We start from the raw sequence: 21,980 nt of genomic DNA, 5'->3' as shown, positions 1-21,980 counted from the left end.
AGACATCATCCTGCGTTAGCAAAAGCTAGACAGTTTTCTTCTTCTTTTAAGAATTTTGCTGTGAGAGTTGAAATTTGCCGCAATGCTTATATAAATTTACATGCTCTCTCCAACAAAGCCGCACAACGCAATACAACGAAATCATTGCGTCTTCCAAGAAAAAGAACAATAATAATGTCCAAGTAAAACGACTAACAAATACCGATATACTGGATTTCAAAGTCTGGTGGACACAATATTTTAAAAAGACTGTCAAAGATGTTGAAAAAAAAACAGTCATTTACCATAAACAAATACAGACATTTAACATATACCCAAACAATGAAAGGCTATATCATGGCGTCTGAATTCATTAATGGTTTCACCTATGGTCTTTTTAATATGAAGAAACAAGATAATGTAAACCTTTCTATCTCGAAAGCATACAATGGCAAACTTCCTATCAACTCCAAGAAGTTACAAGATGTTTCCAAAATAATACATTATATACCAGAAAACTACAGGGCCTTCTATGATGATATACTTACAAATCCTACAACAAATAGAGAGAACAGTAACCCAGAAGACCAAAAAGAATATAAATGCCATTTGTTTCAAGTTTGTTTCTGAATTAAAAATTAGTTCTTTATAAATTTAGTTTTATTTTGTTTTACTTATGTTTTCGATTTTGGGTGGAAAAAGGATAAGATTTTTGTACTTTCAAATATCAATAACTACTTATCTAATAGGCATGGACTGTTAATACTTGGGCATTAAATGTACATTGTTAAAGTACACAAATGTTCAATAGAAATGTTTTTGTAAAACTAGCGGCTTCGGCGCAAAACAGTTTTTTTTTTATTTTCCAAAACCATGGTTCGCAGGAATCTTTTTCCAATCATCCGTTCATATTTTTATTATTGAAAAATTATTGATCGCCATTTACGAGAGACTATTTTAGTATACAGTTGAGTCCATGGTTCTTTACCAATGCGTCATTAGTACTTGGCGATAAAACGCATACTTTTTATCTAGCATCATTGTCTTCCACGCATAAAACTAAAGACAAACCAGCTACCGCCTGTTATTAAGTAAAGACACAATGTTATTTTTATAAACGCTCTAGACTCAGTACATCAAAAAGAAATACTTAGATACAAAAAAGACGCTTGTGGACGTTTTCTGAAGTTATTTATATTTTTTATTTTTATTATCTTATTTATTATCTTTATTTATAGTTTTCACAACTAATTTTATATTTGAGTTTGATATTTTATGGTAAGTGCATTCTATTTTGTCATTACAAATGTGAAAACGTAGCTACGGAGGGGCTGACGTAGACTCTGATCATTTTTTGGTTAGAATTAATATGAGAGATGCAATAATTAAAAAGCTTAAACGGAAAAAGAATGTGCAACCTAAATTTAATTTTGAAATATGGAAGATGTCAGAGAGATGGGAATCAGAGATTGAAAGATGTCAGCTAAGAACAGAAACCGATGGAAATTATCCATCCAGCAATGGGTCTAAAAGGTCTGTTAATACTAGACCTAACGCCTACATACATACGAGTGTTTCAACACTACTATCTTTAGATAGTTTTTGTGTTCCTAATTTTCGTTTTATCATTTTCATTCTAATATTGTTTTAAATTTCTAGATGTTACTAAATCGCTACCTGAAATAACGTGCCCAACTCTAGTCACTTATAATAATGTTAAATTCTTCAAGCATGAAAATTGAAAATAAGGGAGAAATATTACAAATTACAATATTAGTCAATCATTTTTAGCTCACGAGTGAACAATTTGTTCTACTTTAGAGCATAGTGATCATCAATGAAGATAATTTAAAGAATAGGCATGTGAAAGATTCATTTTTACATGACTATTCATATTAATTTTTAATCACAAATATTTGGTATCTTTTGAAGAGTTTTGGATTTAATGTATTTAAATTCTAGTATGTAAACAGAGTATAAAGAACTGTTAAGTTGCTTTATAAATGTATAAGTTTACAAGTCTGTTGTAAGATACATTACATATAAAGAAAGATAATAGATATTAAAAAACTTTATTTACAAATGAACAAAATAACATATGTATACCATAATTTACTCTTTAATAAATAAAAATATAACAATTTTATTTGCCAAAACCTCCTAGGCACCGAGGACTAGGTTCTACAACCTTTTTACTCTTATCCCATTCTTCAGGCGTTTTAGCTTCTATAGACAATGCATGTACACCTCCATTCAACTCTTCCTTTAAAACACTGGTTACTGCCCTGTGTCTCTTGATCAAGGGAAGATCTTTGAACTTTTCAGAGACCACCAATACTTTAAAATGGGTTTCGGCTCCTTTGGGAACGTTGTGCATGTACGATTCGTTTATTACTTGTAAATGAACGGTTTCTAGCTGCTTTTCTAGTTTATTCTGAATTGAAGTGGTTATTTTGTTACCTGTACTCATCTTGCGAACCGTTGTCAACAATTTTAACATCTCATTTAATAATAATTTTTGTTTTGTAATCTGAACAATCTAACCTAAAAATACATTTGTATTATATTATCAGACTTCAAACGTCAAATCTAAACTGTATTTTTATTTGCATAACTAATAGTCGACTGAAATTTAATAATTTTTTGTAATCACATTAGTAAGGCTAGTCGGATTTTTAAAGCTAGGCAAATGGAAATTTTGCCCTTTTTTCCAATTTTCAGGCTGAGTCCAAAAAAATTCGCATTTTAGGGACACTTACAAATGTAAACAAATACCGAATCTTTTTATTTAGGTAAAAACATTTCTTATAAAAAAAAATAGATAATAAATGCTAGTATTACTAAATCTGTTAAATTTATCTGTTAAAATTATTATATACAATTTGTTTATTAATATAAAATTTTTGTAATATATATAGTATACGGCCAACTACAGAAAATTCATTTTTCGAGTGGAAATGTATATGTAGTATTACTGGTTGCATATCTCACAGTCAGGTAGATTTTTTTGCTAAAATCACAAAGATATTAAACCAAGTTATTAGTTTAATTTCTTTATAAAATCGTATATTTTTATCTTTATTATATAATAAAATAACAAAAAAGTGGAATAAAATTGTTTCTGTTATGCTTTTTTCAAAGGATAAGTGATACTATAAAAACTACTATAAAAACGTGTCGGGTATTTCATAATCCTAAAGTTTATTATGTACTTGAGTTTGTCTAAGTTTGTTGTTGTCTTTTTTGCATTTTAAGTGAATTATTGAAATACCAAAATCAAATGAATTAGGTTCAAATCATTGGGACATGTTTTAGAAACACGATATTATAGTTTTATCTACTTCTACTCTGTAAATTCTACAACCTGGTATCAAATCTATACAATTATCGCTTAATAATTATAATTATTAATAAAATACTATTTTGTTGATCACTCTAAATGTATGTAATTAAAAATACAGTTATTTGTATTGGTAGTTGCTAGTGCTGATTTAAAAAATTTGTTTTCTTTCTGTCTGTTTATACTTTGACAGGTGGCTGCACTGGCACGCCATGAAGATGGCCGCGATCTCATAAAGACGAAAGTTGTGATGTCTGTTCTGCTATTAAAAAAGTGATTGTGAAACTTCATTGAGAAATTTTATTGCATTCTTAAAGCATTGTTAGCAAGAGAACGTATGCAGATTAGCTGAAGGATACAGAAGTTTCATTTAACAATATGTGTAAAATATAGGGAACAGTGTCTCAGTGACAAAACAGTGTTTATAACCTGTTTACAAAAAAATAATTGTATTCGAATTTTCATATCAGTTTGTGAGTTAAAAATAAAAATAGTTAATTGTGAGACGGTACGTCGATGAAGTGCGAAATGCGAATGTTATTTGGTTTGCGTCAAACAACCTGTTAAATAGTGCACTGAACTTATTGTTTACAATTTTTTTCAAAAATCCTGATCCCTCTCGGCAATCAGAATACACAATTTCAGTCAAAATGAAGACTAGAAAAATGCACTTGGATACCGTTCAATGACCAAGTCGATCTGATAGACTTCGTGTTGTCGAATTAATTATTTTAAACAACTTTTATGAAATACTTTTTCGTTGAGGTTATGTGTAGTTACGGGGCACTGTGAATTGTCGGGAATTTGTGCGATGTGATGGGACAGTGACTGGTCGGCAGCGACACGCTGGATCGAGGGATCCCTGGTCCAGGGGGTTGCTTAGACGGCGGTGGGAACGTTCCCACGGGGCCCCCCGTCGTCCCCCAGCCCCCAGGACTGTCCAGTCTTCATAACAGTGAAGTTACTCCTAAGCAGGCCTTAGTGGAAAGGTAAGCCAACATATTCTCATTCATTATGTAGAAAAGAACATCATAAAATAATATTCTCTAAATCTTATGACAGTCTTGTTTTTTCTCATTTGTACTGGTCTGTAGATCTGTATCATATTCATATATTTTCTGTAAGACTTTTTATACTTCTTAACTTTTTGTTAATTTTCTCATCTACATGTTGCATTTTATCATGTCAACAACTCAATATCTGTTTCTTGTACTCAAATTCTACTTCTGTAGCTAGGATTTTATTTTGAAAAATTGTTTAATAACGTTTCTTGCTTTTTACATGATTAAATTTCAGATAAATCAGTTAGTTCCATACTGTTCTACCTGTTTTTTTAGATTTTTGATTCGAGTCCTATTGTTTTTCGTCTTCTTAAAAATAAAATTATAACTTCCTTCGACCCCTTTTTATTTTGTTTATTTCTAATTGAATTACTCAATTTAGCTACTTTACATCATATTTTATATACATTCTATACAATCCCTTTGTTTTCTTATAACTTTTCTTATAGGTCCATTCATAATACACTTAGGTATTCATTTTTTGAACAGTAAGTAAATATTTGACATTTTTTTACTATCTACAATAAATTTCTATACATATAAAGACCATAGTAATGTAGTGCTAGGCAACTGTGAAATTATAAATATTAAATCATATAAGTATCTTGGAGTTACAATTACTATTACTAAAGGAATCTATGAGACCACAGTCGAAAGCCTTATAAGCTAATGTCTGACAAATGACAGAATGTTAAAAAAAAAGGTACTGTCAATGGAAATGGGATTTGGAGACATTTTTGTAGGCTAACACTTACGGAAAAGAATGCATATTGAAACAACCATAATTGACATCATTGAAGCCTAGAGTTTGAGATGGTATGGATTTGTAAGACATATGAATGGGTACAGGTGGCCTAAGAAAATGATGAAGAGGAGACCAGTAAAGAGGAAAAGAAGAGGACACCTGAGAAAGACATGGTGATGGGCATCAGACAAGACATGACTGAAAAGCAGCTATAGGATCATGACTGGCGAGATAGAAAGGGGTGGAAACCAGGATGCAAGAACCAACTATGATGTAAATATAGTCACAATAAATCAAATATATTGAAGTAAATTCTGAAAAAATCCTGGTCAATTTTATTGAACATTGATTTCGCACGCATAACTGACATGCAAAATAGATGATCACTTCAAGCATCGTTTCCAAGAGAATGGTTCATTCGACACATAAAACGCTTATAAATATTTTTGTTTAAAATTATCTCAGCTACATTTTTTATTTGAAATATTTTTTTCTAATGTGTAGACATTCTTGATAAATCGATTTTTTTTTGTTTTTATCCCCCTAGGGAGAAGACCGGGGGTAAAAGTGGTATACTTGTTTGGATCTTTTTTGGGGTCCCAAAATTACTATTCTCTGCAAAATTCAGCTTGTTCGTATGATTGTTAGGGGTCAACTCTCTGACGACTGGACTATAAATATAAAGTTGCTGTTGAAGAACTTCGTTTTTAAAAATTTATTTAGCATCTAGCAGATATTGGGAGTTTTCATCCATTAAAGCTTCAATTATATTTTTTTAAATCTACGAAATAGTCTGAATACAAAAAAGCGGCTTCCAACCATATTCCCCATTGTGTTACAACGGGTTCTGGTGGAAGTGGAATATTTGGATGCATTTCTTTATAAAGTTGAATTCTTATAAGGAAACTTTTTTCTAACTTCTTCGACAACTCTTATTCCATGTGCTAAACAAGTATGTATGTATGTATGTACAGCATTAACAGGCCTTTTCGGCCCATTACTGGATGGATAATTTCCATCATTTTCTGTTCTTAGCTATCAGCTTCCAATCTCTGATTCCCATCTCTCTGACATCTTCCATCACTACATCTCTCCGTTTCTTTCTTGGTCTTCCTCTCTTTTTTTGCCCTCAGGTACTCTCCAAGCAATGTTCTTGACTAGTCTATTACCTTGCATTCTTTCTAGATGTCCGAGCCATTCTAGTCTACGTTTTTTCACTACTTTTGTTATTGTAGGGTTAGCATACAAATGGTACACTTCTGCATTACTTCGTCTTCTCCATTCTCCCTCTACTACTTTTACACCAAACATTCTGCGAAGTATCTTTCTTTCTCATGCTTCCAATCTGTTCTGTATGGTTTGGTTCATAGTCCATGTCTCAGCAGCGTATAGCATTGTGGGTCTAATTATAGTTTTGTATACTCTTATTTTTGTGTTACGAAATATATCTTAGGCCTTAATTTTTTTGCTCTTGGCTCCAGTACCCCTGTTGCTCTTGGTCAGTCTCAGGTTGATTTCTGTTTCTTCTTTACATGTCTGATCAAGAGGAGTACCTAAGTACATATATTCATCCACCTTCTCGAATTCTACAACTGATCCATTTTCCACCTCCAATTTAAAGGATCCCCTGGTGTTTAAGTATTCCGTTTTTGCTCGAGATTTTCATGTAAGTACTTCGATTTATTAATATTAACTTTCAGTCCCATTTTAGAGCTTTCCCGAATCAGTCTTTTTGCTATGTTTGCCAGTTCTTTTCCATTTCTTGCAAGGAGAACCACATCATCAGCGTATGCTAAGCATTGGTGCTCCTTGTATAAAATAGTGCTGGACCTATTTATCCCACTTACAATTACAATTTTTTCTAGAGCTATATTGCATAGCAATGTAGACAACGGGTCTCCTTGGCGACCACCTTTTTTCACTTCGAATTCTTCTGAGACTATACCGTTGCATTTTACGACACAAATGGTTTGTCTAGTTGTCATTTTTATCAATCTTACCATTTTTTCTGGCACTTGGAATTCTTTAAGCGTTTCTATTAATTTGTTTCTGTCTATAATATCGTAGGCAGCTTTGTAATCAGTGAAAAGTACTTGTGCTAAAATGTTGTATTCATAAAAATTGATCAGGATTTTTTTAGCATAAACATTTGAACGGTTGTTGATCTTGGCGTCGACTATAATAATTTATAATATCTTGTCTGGGCATTTCTTCAGACAATGACTCTAATTCTTCATAAAATTCATCTTTCACTTTTTCTCCTTTTTGTTCTATTGGAACATGTATATTTATCAGCGATATCATGTTCTCTTTTCCTTTAATTCTAATTGCACACATTCTGTCAGATTTTGTTACGAATCGTTTTACCTGCTCCACGTCTTCATGTACCAGAAAACCAACTCCAAAATTCCTATTATCGCCTCCACTTGTATAAAACACCACGATTAGCCCCACGTACATGGGCTAATCTTTTCAATGTTGTATCCATTCAAATGTGTTTCTTGTATTGCTATGATGTGTATTTTATATTTTTTAAGTTCTTCTATTAGGTTAATTAATGCTCTCTCCTCATATACTCCTCGTACATTCCATGTCGCAATATTTAGGTACGTATTCTTATTTTTTGTTTTGCTATTTATGTGCAAACTCATTTTCTTGTTCATCTCTAGGGTCTGTCGGCATAATGGGCCGTCTTTTTCTTTTTTCACTACTAGATGCCGTTTTTTGGGTCCATATCTCTAGACTTTTCTCGTTTGAAAGTACCATTTCCGACCCATTCAAATTTTATGCCATCCACAGTTAGTTTTTTGTACCCTATCTTCACGTTTTTACCTTCAGCTCTTAATTCCTTGCATTTAGTTACAATTTCCTGCCTCATGTGTCTTTCGTTGTCGGTCAGGTCATCGTTGATGAAGATTTTTTCTCCAGTAAGAAATCTAAGTTTGCTTTTTTCATTCATTACTTTAATTTTTTCACTATAATCCTTCATTTGTACCAGACATATATTCTTTTTTAGCTTCATTGCAGATTCTATTTCGACATCCTCTTTTAGGTGCTTTTGTATAAAATATTTTACGTTATTTTTGAAGAGTCTTTCATCTTTTGCGACTCTTGGTAGACCCATAATTACTATGTTATTTCTTTTCATCTGTTTTTCATTTCTTTCTACTTTAGGTTAATATGTTTCTTGTTTCTTCCAATTCTTGCTCTATCTTTATATTTTCTTTTTTCAGCGCTATCATCTCTTCTGTATATTCCTTATTTTCATTCCTGATTTCTTTCAGTTCCCCCATCATCTTCTTGAACATACTCATAACTTCGTCCTGATCTTCTTCCCTTGGTTTTCTTTTGCTTGGGGTTCTGGCAGTTTTTATGTTGTGCAAGAAAGCTGAAGTTGACCCTCTATCTTTTCTCTTCTTACCTTCTGACGGGTTGTCATCACTGTCCGTGTGCATCATATCTGTTATATATAGTCATCAAGTAAAAAACACTTTTCAATCACCAAAAATTTTGACGTTGTTTTAATAAACAATATTGATATCAAAAAACTTTTTAGGGCAGTTATTTTATCATTGAATTAATTTTTATTTTGGTGTTACTGTCTCCTTGTTTACGTTTTTAGTAAAACAAAGATAAAGCCTGTGAACGAGTTGGCGATAAAATTGATTTATCAACACATAAGTATCCATTTTATGTGTAGATTATATGTTATTAATCAAGTAAACTTAAACAGAGCCAATTTGGCACAATGAAATTAATTAAAACATCCGTTTTTGTACAACTGCTTTTTTTTTAAAAACAATTATTTTTACTTTTTCGCGAAATGTTTCACAGCAACTCCAAACTATAGTTATTCTGAGATAAATATTAGGTAGTTCTGGTGGTGTCCGTCCTCTCCAGTACAAGATTTAAAAAAAAAACAGGAAAAAACAACAATTACTTGGCATATATATATACGTTTTTTTTTAATTGTAAAAAGGTATACATTCGAAGACAAGTAACAATTGGATGTAATTAATAATTCATAAATGGTCGAGTCACGTGACACGTGAGTGACATTCATTTCCTTCAACTTTGCTTGGTTCTGACTGTGACTGCCTATGTTTGTGGATGTGTTGTATATCTATATGTATGTTACGTTAGATACTCCAAATTAAAATACTAAGGACAGTCAGGTCATAAGCGTACTGCTGAAGGAGTATTTTTTTATCAATTTATCTATTTGGCTGTCGTAGTCCATAATTACAAGGGGAACTGATAGCAAGTTACTGCAGGATCCTTTAGAAGAAAGTTTCCACGTTTTCGATTGTCATCGATTCGATGTCGATTAAATTTTGACAGTTTTATCACGAGACGTCAGTCGAGTGATTTTGTCAAAATTTCATAAGCGAAAATTGCCAAAAGGCAACAAATTTGAATAAAACCAGAAGAAAATTTTGCCGGTAAATAATTTTCTCTCAAATGATATTCGACAAGACTATTCACGAAACAATTAATGCACGATATCATCGAAACATAATCTTTATTTATTTGTTAACAATATTCAATGTACAATTATTATTATAAGCTATGTTGTTATGAGATTTTCGAGATCAACTTCTGGTGGTGACTGGAATCCAGCTGCAGATATGATTTTAGAGAACTTACATTTTAGTGACCCGTTAATTTAATTAACTCCTGTTCACAAAAACCTTGCTTGAACAATCCTGACACAGCTGAAGATCGATGAGAATGGTTTGTTATTTTATGTTTTTTTTTTGTATCCATTCCAATTTTTTCAGCTGACATTTTGGTCCACTTAGATACGGTGTTGACTCCAAGTGGACAGTTTTTGAACCAAGATCCATCCTTCCAGTTGGGATCAACGGTAAGAAAGAGTCTCTGATAAAAGATTTGTTCCCCCTTTTTCCAATAATTTCAAAAATAATCTAACTGGGCATAAATTTTCGTTTGATGAATTTCTTACCAGCCATTTGCTGCTTGCCAAACCTTTCGAACCGCCTTGATTTGTTTTGGAAAGAATGTTATTGTATTCAATTCGGCCAGTAAATTCTCCCATAACATCAAATTCTTTCTGGAAAACGTGAATCTTGCAGTTTACGGCCCCATTGCCTCTCCAAGCAAGATCAAATGAGCAAAGAATTGAAAAACTTTTTTTGTGCTGCATCGGGGGTTTCCTCGTCGTAGCTTTGGATGATTTTTAATAGTTCTTCGGTGGATAATGCTTTTGTACTGAGTTTTCTTTTTTCTTGAACACTTTGAAGATGAAGGAGTTTTGTCAGTATAAAACGTGGCGTTGGTATGACGTTTTCTTCTTCTTCTTTAGCCTGTATTCGTCCACTGCTGGTCGTAGACCTCTTCCATTTGCTTCCATTGGTTTCTACTCTTGGCAATTCTCATCCACTGCTTGCCCGCGACTTGTTTGATATCATCTGCCCACCTCTTCTGTGGTCTGCCTACTCCTCGCCTGTTCTCTCTTGGTCTCCAGTTTGTTATCTCTGTGTCCATTTTTCGGGATTATCTCGGGCAACATGTTTGACCCATTGCAACTTGAGCCTTGCTATACGTTCTGCGACATCAGTAACGACGTTTTATTAGTTAAAAATAGTCTAGTGAAATAGTCGTCTAAAAAGTGTCCTTTTTTTATTTTCAGACTTCGTCGTCGCATGGAGGGCTACCGTAGAAGACAGAGCGACTGTATGCCGCGGTTCGATCAATCGTTCAGCGGCCACTGTGAGCAAAATATGCAAGACACGCTGCAGCTGAAGCAGCGCTACTTGGACGCAAAGGCGAAGAGAGTGCCCAAGACCAAAGCCGAGAAGAAGCACCAGGATTCATCGATTCAGAGTAGCGTACATGTGGTGAGTACTTTCTTATTTTTCTCTAAATTATAAGGGAATGATAAAACCAAGGTAATAACGGAGGAATTGTTTTACACGTAGCCTAAGCGTGATAACGTGATAAGTTTTTTTGTCTACTTTAATTCCTTTCGTAACAATTTTTTCTAATTTTTCTGATGTAGCCCTTCGCTTCAGCCATATATTATTGTCGTAACGACTCCTCCGATAGGTGATTCGCCGCGCAGCCCCTGGCCGTGACTCGATTACACCTAATAGAATTTCGACCTGGATCAACAACACACACACACATACACATACTCTCTCGCAACAACTACGAGTCCGGTATTGATCCTGGTGTATAACCGTTTTGAGGAGGAAACGGTGCGGTGTAGGCAAAGCCGGGATGCGTTCCAGTCGGAGCGTAATGAGGGGAGAAAAGACTTTCTTTGAGTATAAATCGAGAAGATAAGGGATATATAAACAGCGGAGTGATTTTCGTCCATTCTTTTAATCCACTGTTCGGGAAAAGAGTTTGATACTTGAATTTTTGTGATACATTCGGCGTAATTTTCATTGAATTGGTTCCGATGCGGTGTCGACTATATTTCTATCTAAGTACTATTTATACCAGTACCAGTATAGGAGTCCCTTCCCATATCAGTTGGCCCAACGTTAGATTGATAAGAAAATTCAATTTTAGAGTACAAAAATAAAAGCGCAGCGTAAATTTTAGAAGTTTTAATACATTGAACAAAATTTTTGAATTTCCTAATTATAGAAAATATTTTATAACGTAATGAAAACTATTGAATAAACAGAATAATAATAAATTGTGAAAAGTTGTGAAAGTTTACCACTGAGTTACATCCCCTTTGTTGTTAATGACATCCCCAATTCTTCGAGGCATAGTTTTTAGCAAGTTCTGACAAAATTCTAATGTAAACCAATCCCATATTTCTTGCAATTTTTCCTTCAATTCGTTGACGGACCTGGCAGGATGTTTTCTCAAAGCTTTTTTCCTTTCGCGGCAATAAAAGCTCCAGTGTACAGGGGGATGGGGGTAAAATAATCCCATCTCCATTTAAATCCGTCCTGTTTTGGCCTGAAGAGAAACCTCGTACTTTGAAAAGACATTCCAAGAAAAAACTCCCTTCTGTAATACAAAAAAAAACAAAGAAAAACAAAAAGAAGAAAAGGAAAGGCAGAAAATAAGCGCAACAAAAAACTAAAGAAAGCAGAGACAGAGGCATTAACAGTTAACAAAAAGAACAAAGAAAAAGAAGAAGGTTAACAGTTCTAGCAGTGATTCAGGTGAAGAATGGGTGGAATCTGGTTCCTCCACAAATGATGTTAGTTTTGAGTTAATAACAAGTGAGATAGAGGTAGAATTATTAAAGAAATTCAGCATTAATGATTTTATGCTTGTTAAGTTTTTGGGTAAGAAAACGAATAAATATTTTGTTGACCAGATAATCAATATTTCTGATGATGAGGAAGATTCAGATAATACCGATTATGAGATCTCCTTCCTCAAACATGAAGAGGATGGAAAATTTAAGTGGCCTACAGTAGAAGACAAATAGTGTGCTTTGTATTCTTCATATTTTTATATTAGTTTAAGTATTCAATGTTAGGAAATCTAATAAATCATGAAAATTTACTATTCTTTAAAAATGTATTTGAAATTTAATAACCATTTTTATTTATATGTCTAATACATCTCTAAATAAATAACGTTAACATACTTAACCTTGAAAAATATAATTTTTATGATATGATGTCAACTACTACAACTTTACATGTCATTTTTTAGAACACTTGTCAACTATTGAACCCCATTTTCTAAACACCTAATAGAAAAAATTCAATTATAACTAATGATATCTGTTAGTTCTAGAAGAAAGTATTTTGTCTGAAGAATATCTTGGTAAAAAATGAACAAGCAGATTGGAATTTTCTTTAAATTATATTATGTATTTCAAGTTGTGTAATTTATTAGCATACATATTTATTAATATATAGAGGTTCTAACAATATAGAGTGAAGACAATGGATCCGCTCAAATACCACAGGATTGGCTTCAATCAACCTTTATACCAATCCCAAAAAAGCCAAACGCTAATAGTTGCGACCAATTCCGAATGATCAGCTTATTGAGCCAGGCCTAAAACTCTTCTTAAAAATAAATCACACAAGAATATACAACAGATGTGAAAGAGACATTAGCCCCACACAGTTCGGTTTCAAACAAGGATTTGGCACAAGAGAAGCACTTTGTAGCTTAACTGTCCTACTTCAGAAATGCAGAGATCAACAAAAATATGTCTTCCTATGCTTTATAGATTACCAGAAAGCGTTCGATTGTTTTAATCATTCAGAATTAGTAAGATTGCTTCAGGATCGTTCGATAGATGAGAATGACCTTAAAATCATAAAGAACCTTTATATGAATCAAGTGGCATCTGTGAGAGTAGGACTGGAATCTATATCATATTTCTCAATCGAAAAAGGTGTACGACAGGGTCGTGTTCTGTCACCCCTCCTTTTTAATCTGTACTCTGAAACGATTTACGATAGAGCCTTAAGTGACACTGAAGATGGAATCAAAATGAACGGACAGACTATTAGTAATCTTTGCTATGCTGATGATACAATCATAATAGCTGATAGCCAAGAAGCGCTACAACGACTAATAGATAGAATAAACACTGAAGGAGAACGACTGGACTTGAAGATTAAAATAGACAAGACGAAGGTAATGGTGGTTAGCAGAACACAAAATAGGCAATTAAATATAAGAGTAAACAATAAGAACATCCAAAAGGTCCCCAAGTTCAGATATCTCGGTAGTTGGATAACTGAAGATCTAGATCCAGACATAGAGATACGTAGCAGGATTCAGCAAGCCAGAACAGCATTTACTAATATGAGAATCTTGTTAAGCAACAGCAGCCTTAACTTGACGCTTAGATATTGCTTTGTAAAATGTTACATTTACTCCATACTGCTATATGGTGTAGAAACCTGGACCATAAAGGACAATGTGATGAACCGATTGGAGGCCTTTGAAATGTGGGTATGTAGAAGACTACTTAAAATTCCCTGGACCGATCACACAACAAATGTCGAAGTATTAAATCTAATGGGCAGAGAACGAATTGTTGCCAATAATAAAAAGAAGAAAAACTGCTTATCTGGGTCATATATTTCGAAATTCCAAGTACCAGTTCTTAAAGCTTATTATGGACGGGAAGATAAATGGAAAACGGGGCATCGGAAGAAAGAAATACTCATGGCTTAAAAACATAAGGGATTGGACAAACATCGATGCCCATGCATTCTTTAGAGCTACACAAGACCGAGACTAGTATGCCAGAATTGTCGCCAACATCCACTAATTGAATAGGGCACCATAAGAAGAAGAATAATTTATTAAAGTGTCAATTACTCCCACATTTACCTTAATGGGTTTTTAGATGTACGAAAATAAAAATTTTATGACACGAGCCCTTTCGTAAACAAACGATTGAACAGTATTTGCTTTAATCAACATTAGATATCATTTTATTTACGAAAAATAAACCTTCGAAAAATATTGTTCCAATTTCACGTCTGCCTATTAATGATAAAATTTGTTTTTAAACCTTGAAAACTTTATCGCTGGTTTTACGGTAGAATATCGGCTATTTAAAGAGGTATAGAACGAACGATGTAAGGTATTACATATTCATTTTTCGAATCGGTTCATTTAACAAAGCTGTCTTATCAACGAGTTTATTTCTCAATTTACAGCAATACTTGAAGTAAATATTACGTTTATATGGAATTAATTCACAATTCATTGTGGATTAGGAAGAGGAATACACAAAAAATGAACTAGAAATAAACCTACAAAAGACTGAATACTTGTCGCTTTTGCGGGACGTTAGTCGACCTTGAAGAGACATTAGGATGGTCGACATTAGGATTTCCAAACCCTCGCACAACAAGCTCTTTCAACCAAACACCTAATCAACTTCACAAACGTCAACATACTTTGCAAACAACAAAATTATCACAAGTCATCCCCCTTGAAATTTACCAAATTCTAAAAGATCCAGCACCCGTAAATAAAAGAACTGACATTGATAACTTGAGCCAGATTCTCTCATCATATAAAACAAATAAGAAGCACTTCATATCCCACATTCCTTTTTAAACAAATAATCAAAAATTGTTCCTTTTTTCATAATCGAACAAATTAATCCATAAACCTTATAAATTCTATCTTTAATACCCTTGACAATCTCGCAACTCTCTCAACCTTATCGACCTCTCACGTTGAAATGAAATAGATACGTGTATTGCAAGATGCAAATGGTGCAAATGGTTAGAGCTAAACTAAGGATTAAGTATAGCAAACGTAGAATTAACTTTAATAACACGATACAAATAGACACAGAAAAGCTAAAAGTCGATAAAGAAAAATATGCTAGCAAATTAAAAACCGCCCAAGCACTGAATCTAGAACAACTCAGCGTTAATAAAATCCAAAATAAGTGCAGAATCGAAGAATACGCTGAAACAACGAAAAGAGCTCCTGGCACTAAACAAAAGAAATACCACAGAATACAAAGAACTTAATCGAGCCATACGAAAACAGATAAAAGACGATATTAAAAAACATCAACAAGAACATGTAGAAAGAGTGATAGAGAAAAATCGAAGTCTGAAATATACCAAACCGAAATTAGGAAAGAAAAATATTATAACTATGAAAAATCAACAAGGCCAACTAGAAACAAGCAAAGCTCAGATATCAAACATAGTTGAAAACTTCTATACTGAGTTATACCGCTCATATACCGAAGAAACGATCCCCCCGACTCTTCAAAGCAAAATCTGAAAAGACAAATAACAAACGTAAATTCTGAAGTAATGCCCGAAATAAGCGAAGTAGAAATAGAAAATGCAATTAAAGAATTGAAAAGAAATAAAGCACCGGGTAGTGATGGAATTCTGGCAGAAATGTTGAAGGAAGGCGGAGAAGAAGTCATCAGGTACCTAAAAATACTTTTTAATAAATGTCTATTTGAAGGAAACATACCAAAGGAATGGAATACTGCTAACACAATATTAATACACAAAAAAGGGGACAATACAAATCTGAAAAATTATCGTCCAATATCACTACTATCACAACTTTATAAAACATTCACAAAAATAATTACAAATAGATTGACAACAAAGTTCGATGTATATCAACCAGTAGAGCAAGCCGGATTTAGAAAAGGGTTCAGTACATGTGACCATCTTCACACACTAAAGGTCCTAATAGAAAAAGTTAACGAATACAATTTACCAATCTGTTTAGCATTTATAGACTACGAGAAAGCTTTTGACAGCATAGAATTATGGGCTATTGAGGAAGCACTGGTCAACAGCAGAATAGATTCTAGATATAGGATATTAATACATAATATATATCAACACACTGAAATGGTAGTCACGATGGATAACGGAATGAAAACGAGGCCAATAAAAATCAACCGAGGAGTAAGACAGGGAGACACCATATCTCCAAAACTATTTACTGCCGCACTTGAAGACATCTTTAAATCGCTAAATTGGGAAACGAAGGGACTATCGATAAATGGAAAGTATTTAAACCATCTAAGATATGCAGATGACGTAGTACTAATAGCCGACAGCTGGAAAGAACTGAAGACGATGATCGATGAGCTTCATACGGAATCCATAAAAAAAGGACTGAAAATGAATCTGAGTAAAACTAAGCTAATGTCGAATAAAGATGATCAACCGACGATAACCATCCAAGGAACAAAAGTGAAACATGTAGAAGAATACATATATCTGGGTCAGAATATCAAGGTAAACAAAGAAAACCAAACTACCGAAATAAGCAGACGAGTAAGAATGGGATGGGCCGCATTTGGAAAACTCTCATACATACTGAAAGACAAAAAGATACCCCAAAACCTTCGAACCAAAGTGTTCGATTCTTGTATCCTTCCCGTTCTCACTTACGGAGCTCAAACCTGGACATTCACAAAAAAGAACATGGACAAGATTCGAAAAACTCAGCGAGCCATGGAACGACAGATGCTTGGTATCTCACTAATAGATCGGCAAACGAACGAAGCAATCCGGAACAAAACAAAAATAAAGGACGCCGCGAAACAAGCAGCTAAATTAAAATGGAAATGGGCTGGACACAACGCACGTCTCGAAGATGGTAGATGGAACAAAGAAGTCGAAAACTGGCGACCGTACGATGCGAAGAGACCAAGAGGAAGACCTCAAATGCGCTGGAGCGACGATATCAAAAGAGTCGCAGGACCAATGTGGAAACGCCTAGCACACAACAGGGATGAATGGCGAGAAATGGGAGAGGCCTTTATTCGACAATTCGGATAGAAAAAGGGCTATAAAACATTGCAAGATGCTCTCGACCACCAACAAAAAATTTTCGAAAATGAAGACGCAATGTAAATTTAAATCACTAGACAATTAAATTTATGAACAGTAGTGTTCTATTTTAGTTTTTTGTTTCCCGTTAGGTCGTGTATTTGTCAAGTAACCATAAAATTTTTATAATATCTTATAAAACCTACAAGTTGTTTTTAAGTATGAATTCCACCATTGTTGCTTTTTTACTTACAAACTTACACCATTATTGACATATTCTATGCGTTTTTTTAAATTTATTATTATTCTGTTTAATCAATAGTGTATATTACGTTATAAAATATTTTCTATAATTAGGAAATTCAAAAATGTTGTTCGATGCAATAAAACTTCTAAAATTTACGCTGCGCTTTTATTTTTGTTCTCTAAAATTTAATTTTCTTATCAATCTAACCTTGAGCCAACAGATATTCTGTTAAATTTGTCAAATAAAAAATTCTAGTTTTCATACAACTTGGTATATACTTATGAGTCAAAAATCTCAGAAACCTCGGATAAATTGTTGCGTTAGAAATATTCTAATTCCGAAGACAATTTTCGTGGAATCTCAGGTAAATGACGACATTTTTTACCTTAACTACCTGCTACGATTTATGTTGAAGAAAAGAACGTTATATTATTGTTGTATGTGGTTATAGCGGTGTAGCGAATGCGGAATAGAAACTTGAGGAAAGTGCAAGATGCAAAATTTGTTTCAATCTTGGTACGTTCTCCTCCAGTTGCCATCAAACGAGTTTACTATAAACTCGCAAGGAAAAGGTCAATTGCACTATGGATAGTCATTAAAGAATCGCGCGGCTCCAATAAATCCCGGGTTTTATGCGGTAAAGATGCACCGTTTGTTGCAACTTTTATGCCGGAAGTACACCCATTAAACTTCTAGCGAATAAAGTATTTTAATATAAAAGTTCATTTTAGTTCAAATTTATTTTGTTTAACAAATACTATCCCTTTTATTATTTAAAAATTAAAATTCCGAGCTTTAGAGAATAGATTTTTTAGAAAAACGTCAAAAATAGGCAACGTGTATAATCTTCTTCCTCTAGAGAAGGACATTATTATCATAATTGGCTCGACAATAGGTTTGTCCAACTACGACAATAGGTACGGCCCAGAAATCGTCAGGAAACTGCTTGTACCGTTTTGCGCAAGTCAGTCTTAAGAGCACTTGCATTTGCCCGATTTCTGAAGTGATCCGTACGAAATCATCACTCGATGATGTCAATTTTTGATGGAAAGTATTTTAAATTCAGATTTAATATCAGATGTCATTTTATTGTTGCTTCTTAAAGACAGGAAAGATTTATTTTTCACGTTGAGAACGCCTATGAATAGCTGTTCTGATGAGCTTTATTAAAGCGAAATACGTATAAACAGATACATAGACGCTTTGTACGTGAAATCAAATCTTGACTGTCTTTTTCATTTCATTTCACGGAAAGTATTTTGTTTACTTCGCAAGAGCATGACCATGTTGTGACGGTTTTTCGGTGCGTTGGGACAAACCTAACTTGTTTTGATCTTGGCTTACTCGCAGAGAAGCCGCTACTCGCGTAGATTCATAGCAACTTCCATCCGTCTTTTGATCCGCAGAATTTTAATGTTTTCTTATGCCCTCTGAGTTTGAAAATATCAAATCTCTTCGTGTACTCATTATCTGGCATCCTAGCGATGTATTCAGCCCATCTAAGTTTCTGCCCCGTAATAAATTTTAGAATATCTGGATCTCTGTATAACTGGTATAATTCAGTTATATATTTGACGCTTTATACCATATGACTCTGCTCTAAAATAAGCTGTTTTAAAGTAATACACAAGGAAAGTAGAAAAAATCTATGGTTTTAGTAATGTTCCCGACGACCTACTTGAGAGGGAGGATAATAAAATATTACTGAAGTTATCACTTCACCATTTCTGCAAAAATTCGAATACCACCAAAATTTAGTCGATTTGTACAGATCCGCCCTGGTCTTTATGTCAATAGTGTTCGTAATAATTATTACAAAATATGGCAAAAAACGTTTCTTTTCCTCATCTCAAACAGTAATATCAAAAACGTTGCAGATCACGTGCAGTTGACGACCTCTCTCCTAGACACCTTGTCCTCTAGGAGAAGATATTTCTCATCAAGCAAGGCTAGGGCGTTCGGTTCAGTTGTCGACTGCCGTCCGCGCGTCAACCCACTCGCCCCCCTGTCGTTCCGACTCTCTTCTCACTCCTACCATCGGCCACTCGTTGGCCTGTGCCTTGTACCAGTGCCATCGGACATGCCGATGTTCCACCGATATTCCGATGCGGTGCCATTGGCCGTAGCGACGTTGCCACTTGCTTTTAGCATCCTTAAGTTAAAGAAATTTTGTTATGTGAATAGAAAAATGCAATAAAGCACACTTACAGTCAATTTATGAAAGCAATTTGCTTTGTTTTCTTTAAAATCAAATTCTTATCTGTAAATTTTCAAGGTTTAACAAATTAAGCCAGTTAATAACCAAAGAAAAATGTTTTTTAAAGAAATTGTGTCCATTGGAAATGTTATTCAAACTTAGTCAATAAGCTGTCGTGATCACAGGGGTTCGTGTACACCAAATTTACTTGAACCATTTACCATTCTGACAAAGCAAAATTATATCAAATTGTTTTGAGGACTTTATTAAAGAAAAAGAGTGAAATGAGTAACTAAAGGGTTTTTTATAACGTTTTTATAACAAGTCGAGAACGAATGGATCGAGTTGGCTAATTTTTATTTTAAAATATTTGTATAAAATAAAATAAAATATACTAGATTGATTTAAAATTAAATAAAATAAAAAAAAAATACCAAAATGCGATAAAATAAATAAAATTAAATTAAATAAAATTAAATAAAATTCAATAAAAGTAAATAAAATCAAATTAAATTAAAAACAATTGAATAAAACATAAATAAAATTATATAAAACTAACAAAAACTAAATAAAATTAACAAAAATTAAATAAAATTCATTAAAAGTAAATAAAATTTAACAAAATTCAACAAAGTTCAATAAAATTCAATATAATAAATTAAATAAAATCGAATCGAATAAAGTAATATAAAATAAATTAAATTAAAAAGCATCGTTCCGTCCGTAGACGATAATAAAGCTATGCTTCCACTTTGCCAACAAAGGAAACTCAAATACAATAAAAATTACATGAATAGATTCGTCTCGAAATTAAAATCATTGCGCTAACTCCGAATTTTGATTATTAACGGCGTAAATTGTAATTAAAGTTTATGGCAATCATATTTTTGGGGCCTATTAGTCTAGTCGCTATTGAAAACAGTTTAAGCCGATTAGAAGGTACTTGGGTAATGGTACTTTGCCTTAATACCAGCAGAAAATATTTATGAACTGACGATTAACAAAATCTCTTTTCTCACTCTAACTCAAGCACATATCCATTTGATTTTAGATTTATTTACATCAATTTACACCGGTATTAATCAAAGTCCAGAATCTATTCATGTATGTTTTATTCCAGTTGAATGACATTACATTTTCCATAAGATGTGTGCGATTTCCTTTTAAAGAACTTAAATGTGTGGTGTTATTATAAAGAAATATTAACAATTTAGTGATAAGCAGACATAAAATTTCATTCACCCACATAGTAATAACGACTATAAGAAGTATTCATTTCTGTCGGCATTCACCAAGTATCCACAGAAGTGTCACCTAAAAACAAAACAAAATTTATGATTTGTTTTTTAATTTAATTTCAGTGATTCAATGAATGTAAGTTCATATTACTCGTAAAACCATACTCTACTTTTCTGGTATGTTAGTTCATTATACTGAGACATATTATTAAAACTTTCAACTGCACACTTTTCCTTTTTTATATATATATAATGACCAGAAAATGTCTTCTCTCTAACCTAACGAGAAACGTATAAAAGTAGGTAGATTTCGATTCTATAATAATCATAATTGAGTAACAACACTTTCCGCAACTTGGCGATGCTTTCACTGGCTCCACCCGCGGAATCACCTAAACAATCCTTTTTATTGGATCAATCTGGTGATAAACAAACGACAAAAAATGAATAGAAACCTAAAAAGAGAATTTCGAACGTACGGCAACGGCGCGCAACTTGTGCCAATATCGTCGAACGGTTGAAAGTGCATCGCCGCCTACCGCTATTCATTGTTACATATCGATTTCCATGGACGTGCCCGATCTATTTAATGCAGGAATTCGCAGGTATAGCCTCGATAACCAGAGTCACTGAAATGTCGATGTGTTTTGATTATTTCATAAATTACAACTATGTAGTTTTATTGTCTTCTCAACATTCCTGCTTCCTGAAATACATTGTGCAAGAGTAAGAGAAGTGTTACGAGCATACTAATAAGCTGACTAAAGAATTGCGAGGGCTTGGTTTGTAACGTCCGCTAAAATCATGACTAAAACATTCTTTAAAAGCAAAGAATAAATACTAAACAAAATATTGAATAAAATCAAAACTAAAGCAAACCTGCTTCATGGCATCTACACTCTTCAAAATATATCTGAATGAGGCG

The 21,980-nt window shown here is 33.4% G+C and overlaps 2 protein-coding genes across 2 annotated transcripts in view; one reads left to right on the top strand and one right to left on the bottom strand.

Annotated features, from left to right (window-relative positions):
• Positions 1-2,035: 2,035 nt before the first annotated feature.
• Positions 2,036-2,552, bottom strand: LOC140448192 (bolA-like protein DDB_G0274169). The gene has a single exon (XM_072541305.1). The coding sequence runs from the start codon at positions 2,477-2,479 to the stop codon at positions 2,123-2,125; it is 357 nt and encodes a 118-aa protein (XP_072397406.1). The 5' UTR covers positions 2,480-2,552; the 3' UTR covers positions 2,036-2,122.
• Positions 2,553-3,520: 968 nt separating this feature from the next.
• The window catches only part of mam (neurogenic protein mastermind), a 63,566-nt gene continuing 45,106 nt past the window's right edge, over positions 3,521-21,980 (top strand). Inside the window, exons 1-2 of the mRNA XM_072541755.1 lie at positions 3,521-4,308; positions 10,779-10,986. Of these exons, the coding sequence (XP_072397856.1) occupies positions 10,792-10,986 (195 nt within the window). The 5' untranslated portion in view covers positions 3,521-4,308; positions 10,779-10,791. The remainder of the gene's footprint in view (positions 4,309-10,778; positions 10,987-21,980) is intronic.

The sequence above is a fragment of the Diabrotica undecimpunctata genome, chromosome 8 (genome assembly GCF_040954645.1).
Source record: "Diabrotica undecimpunctata isolate CICGRU chromosome 8, icDiaUnde3, whole genome shotgun sequence".
NCBI lineage: Eukaryota > Metazoa > Arthropoda > Insecta > Coleoptera > Chrysomelidae > Diabrotica > Diabrotica undecimpunctata.
The sequence above is the reverse complement of the archived record's forward strand: the minus strand, read 5'-3'. Positions and strand labels throughout refer to the sequence as shown.

Excerpts from the sequence above, each read along its gene's own strand:
- LOC140448192 (XM_072541305.1), bottom strand. The coding sequence starts at position 2,479 with ATGTTAAAATTGTTGACAACGGTTCGCAAGATGAGTACAGGTAACAAA.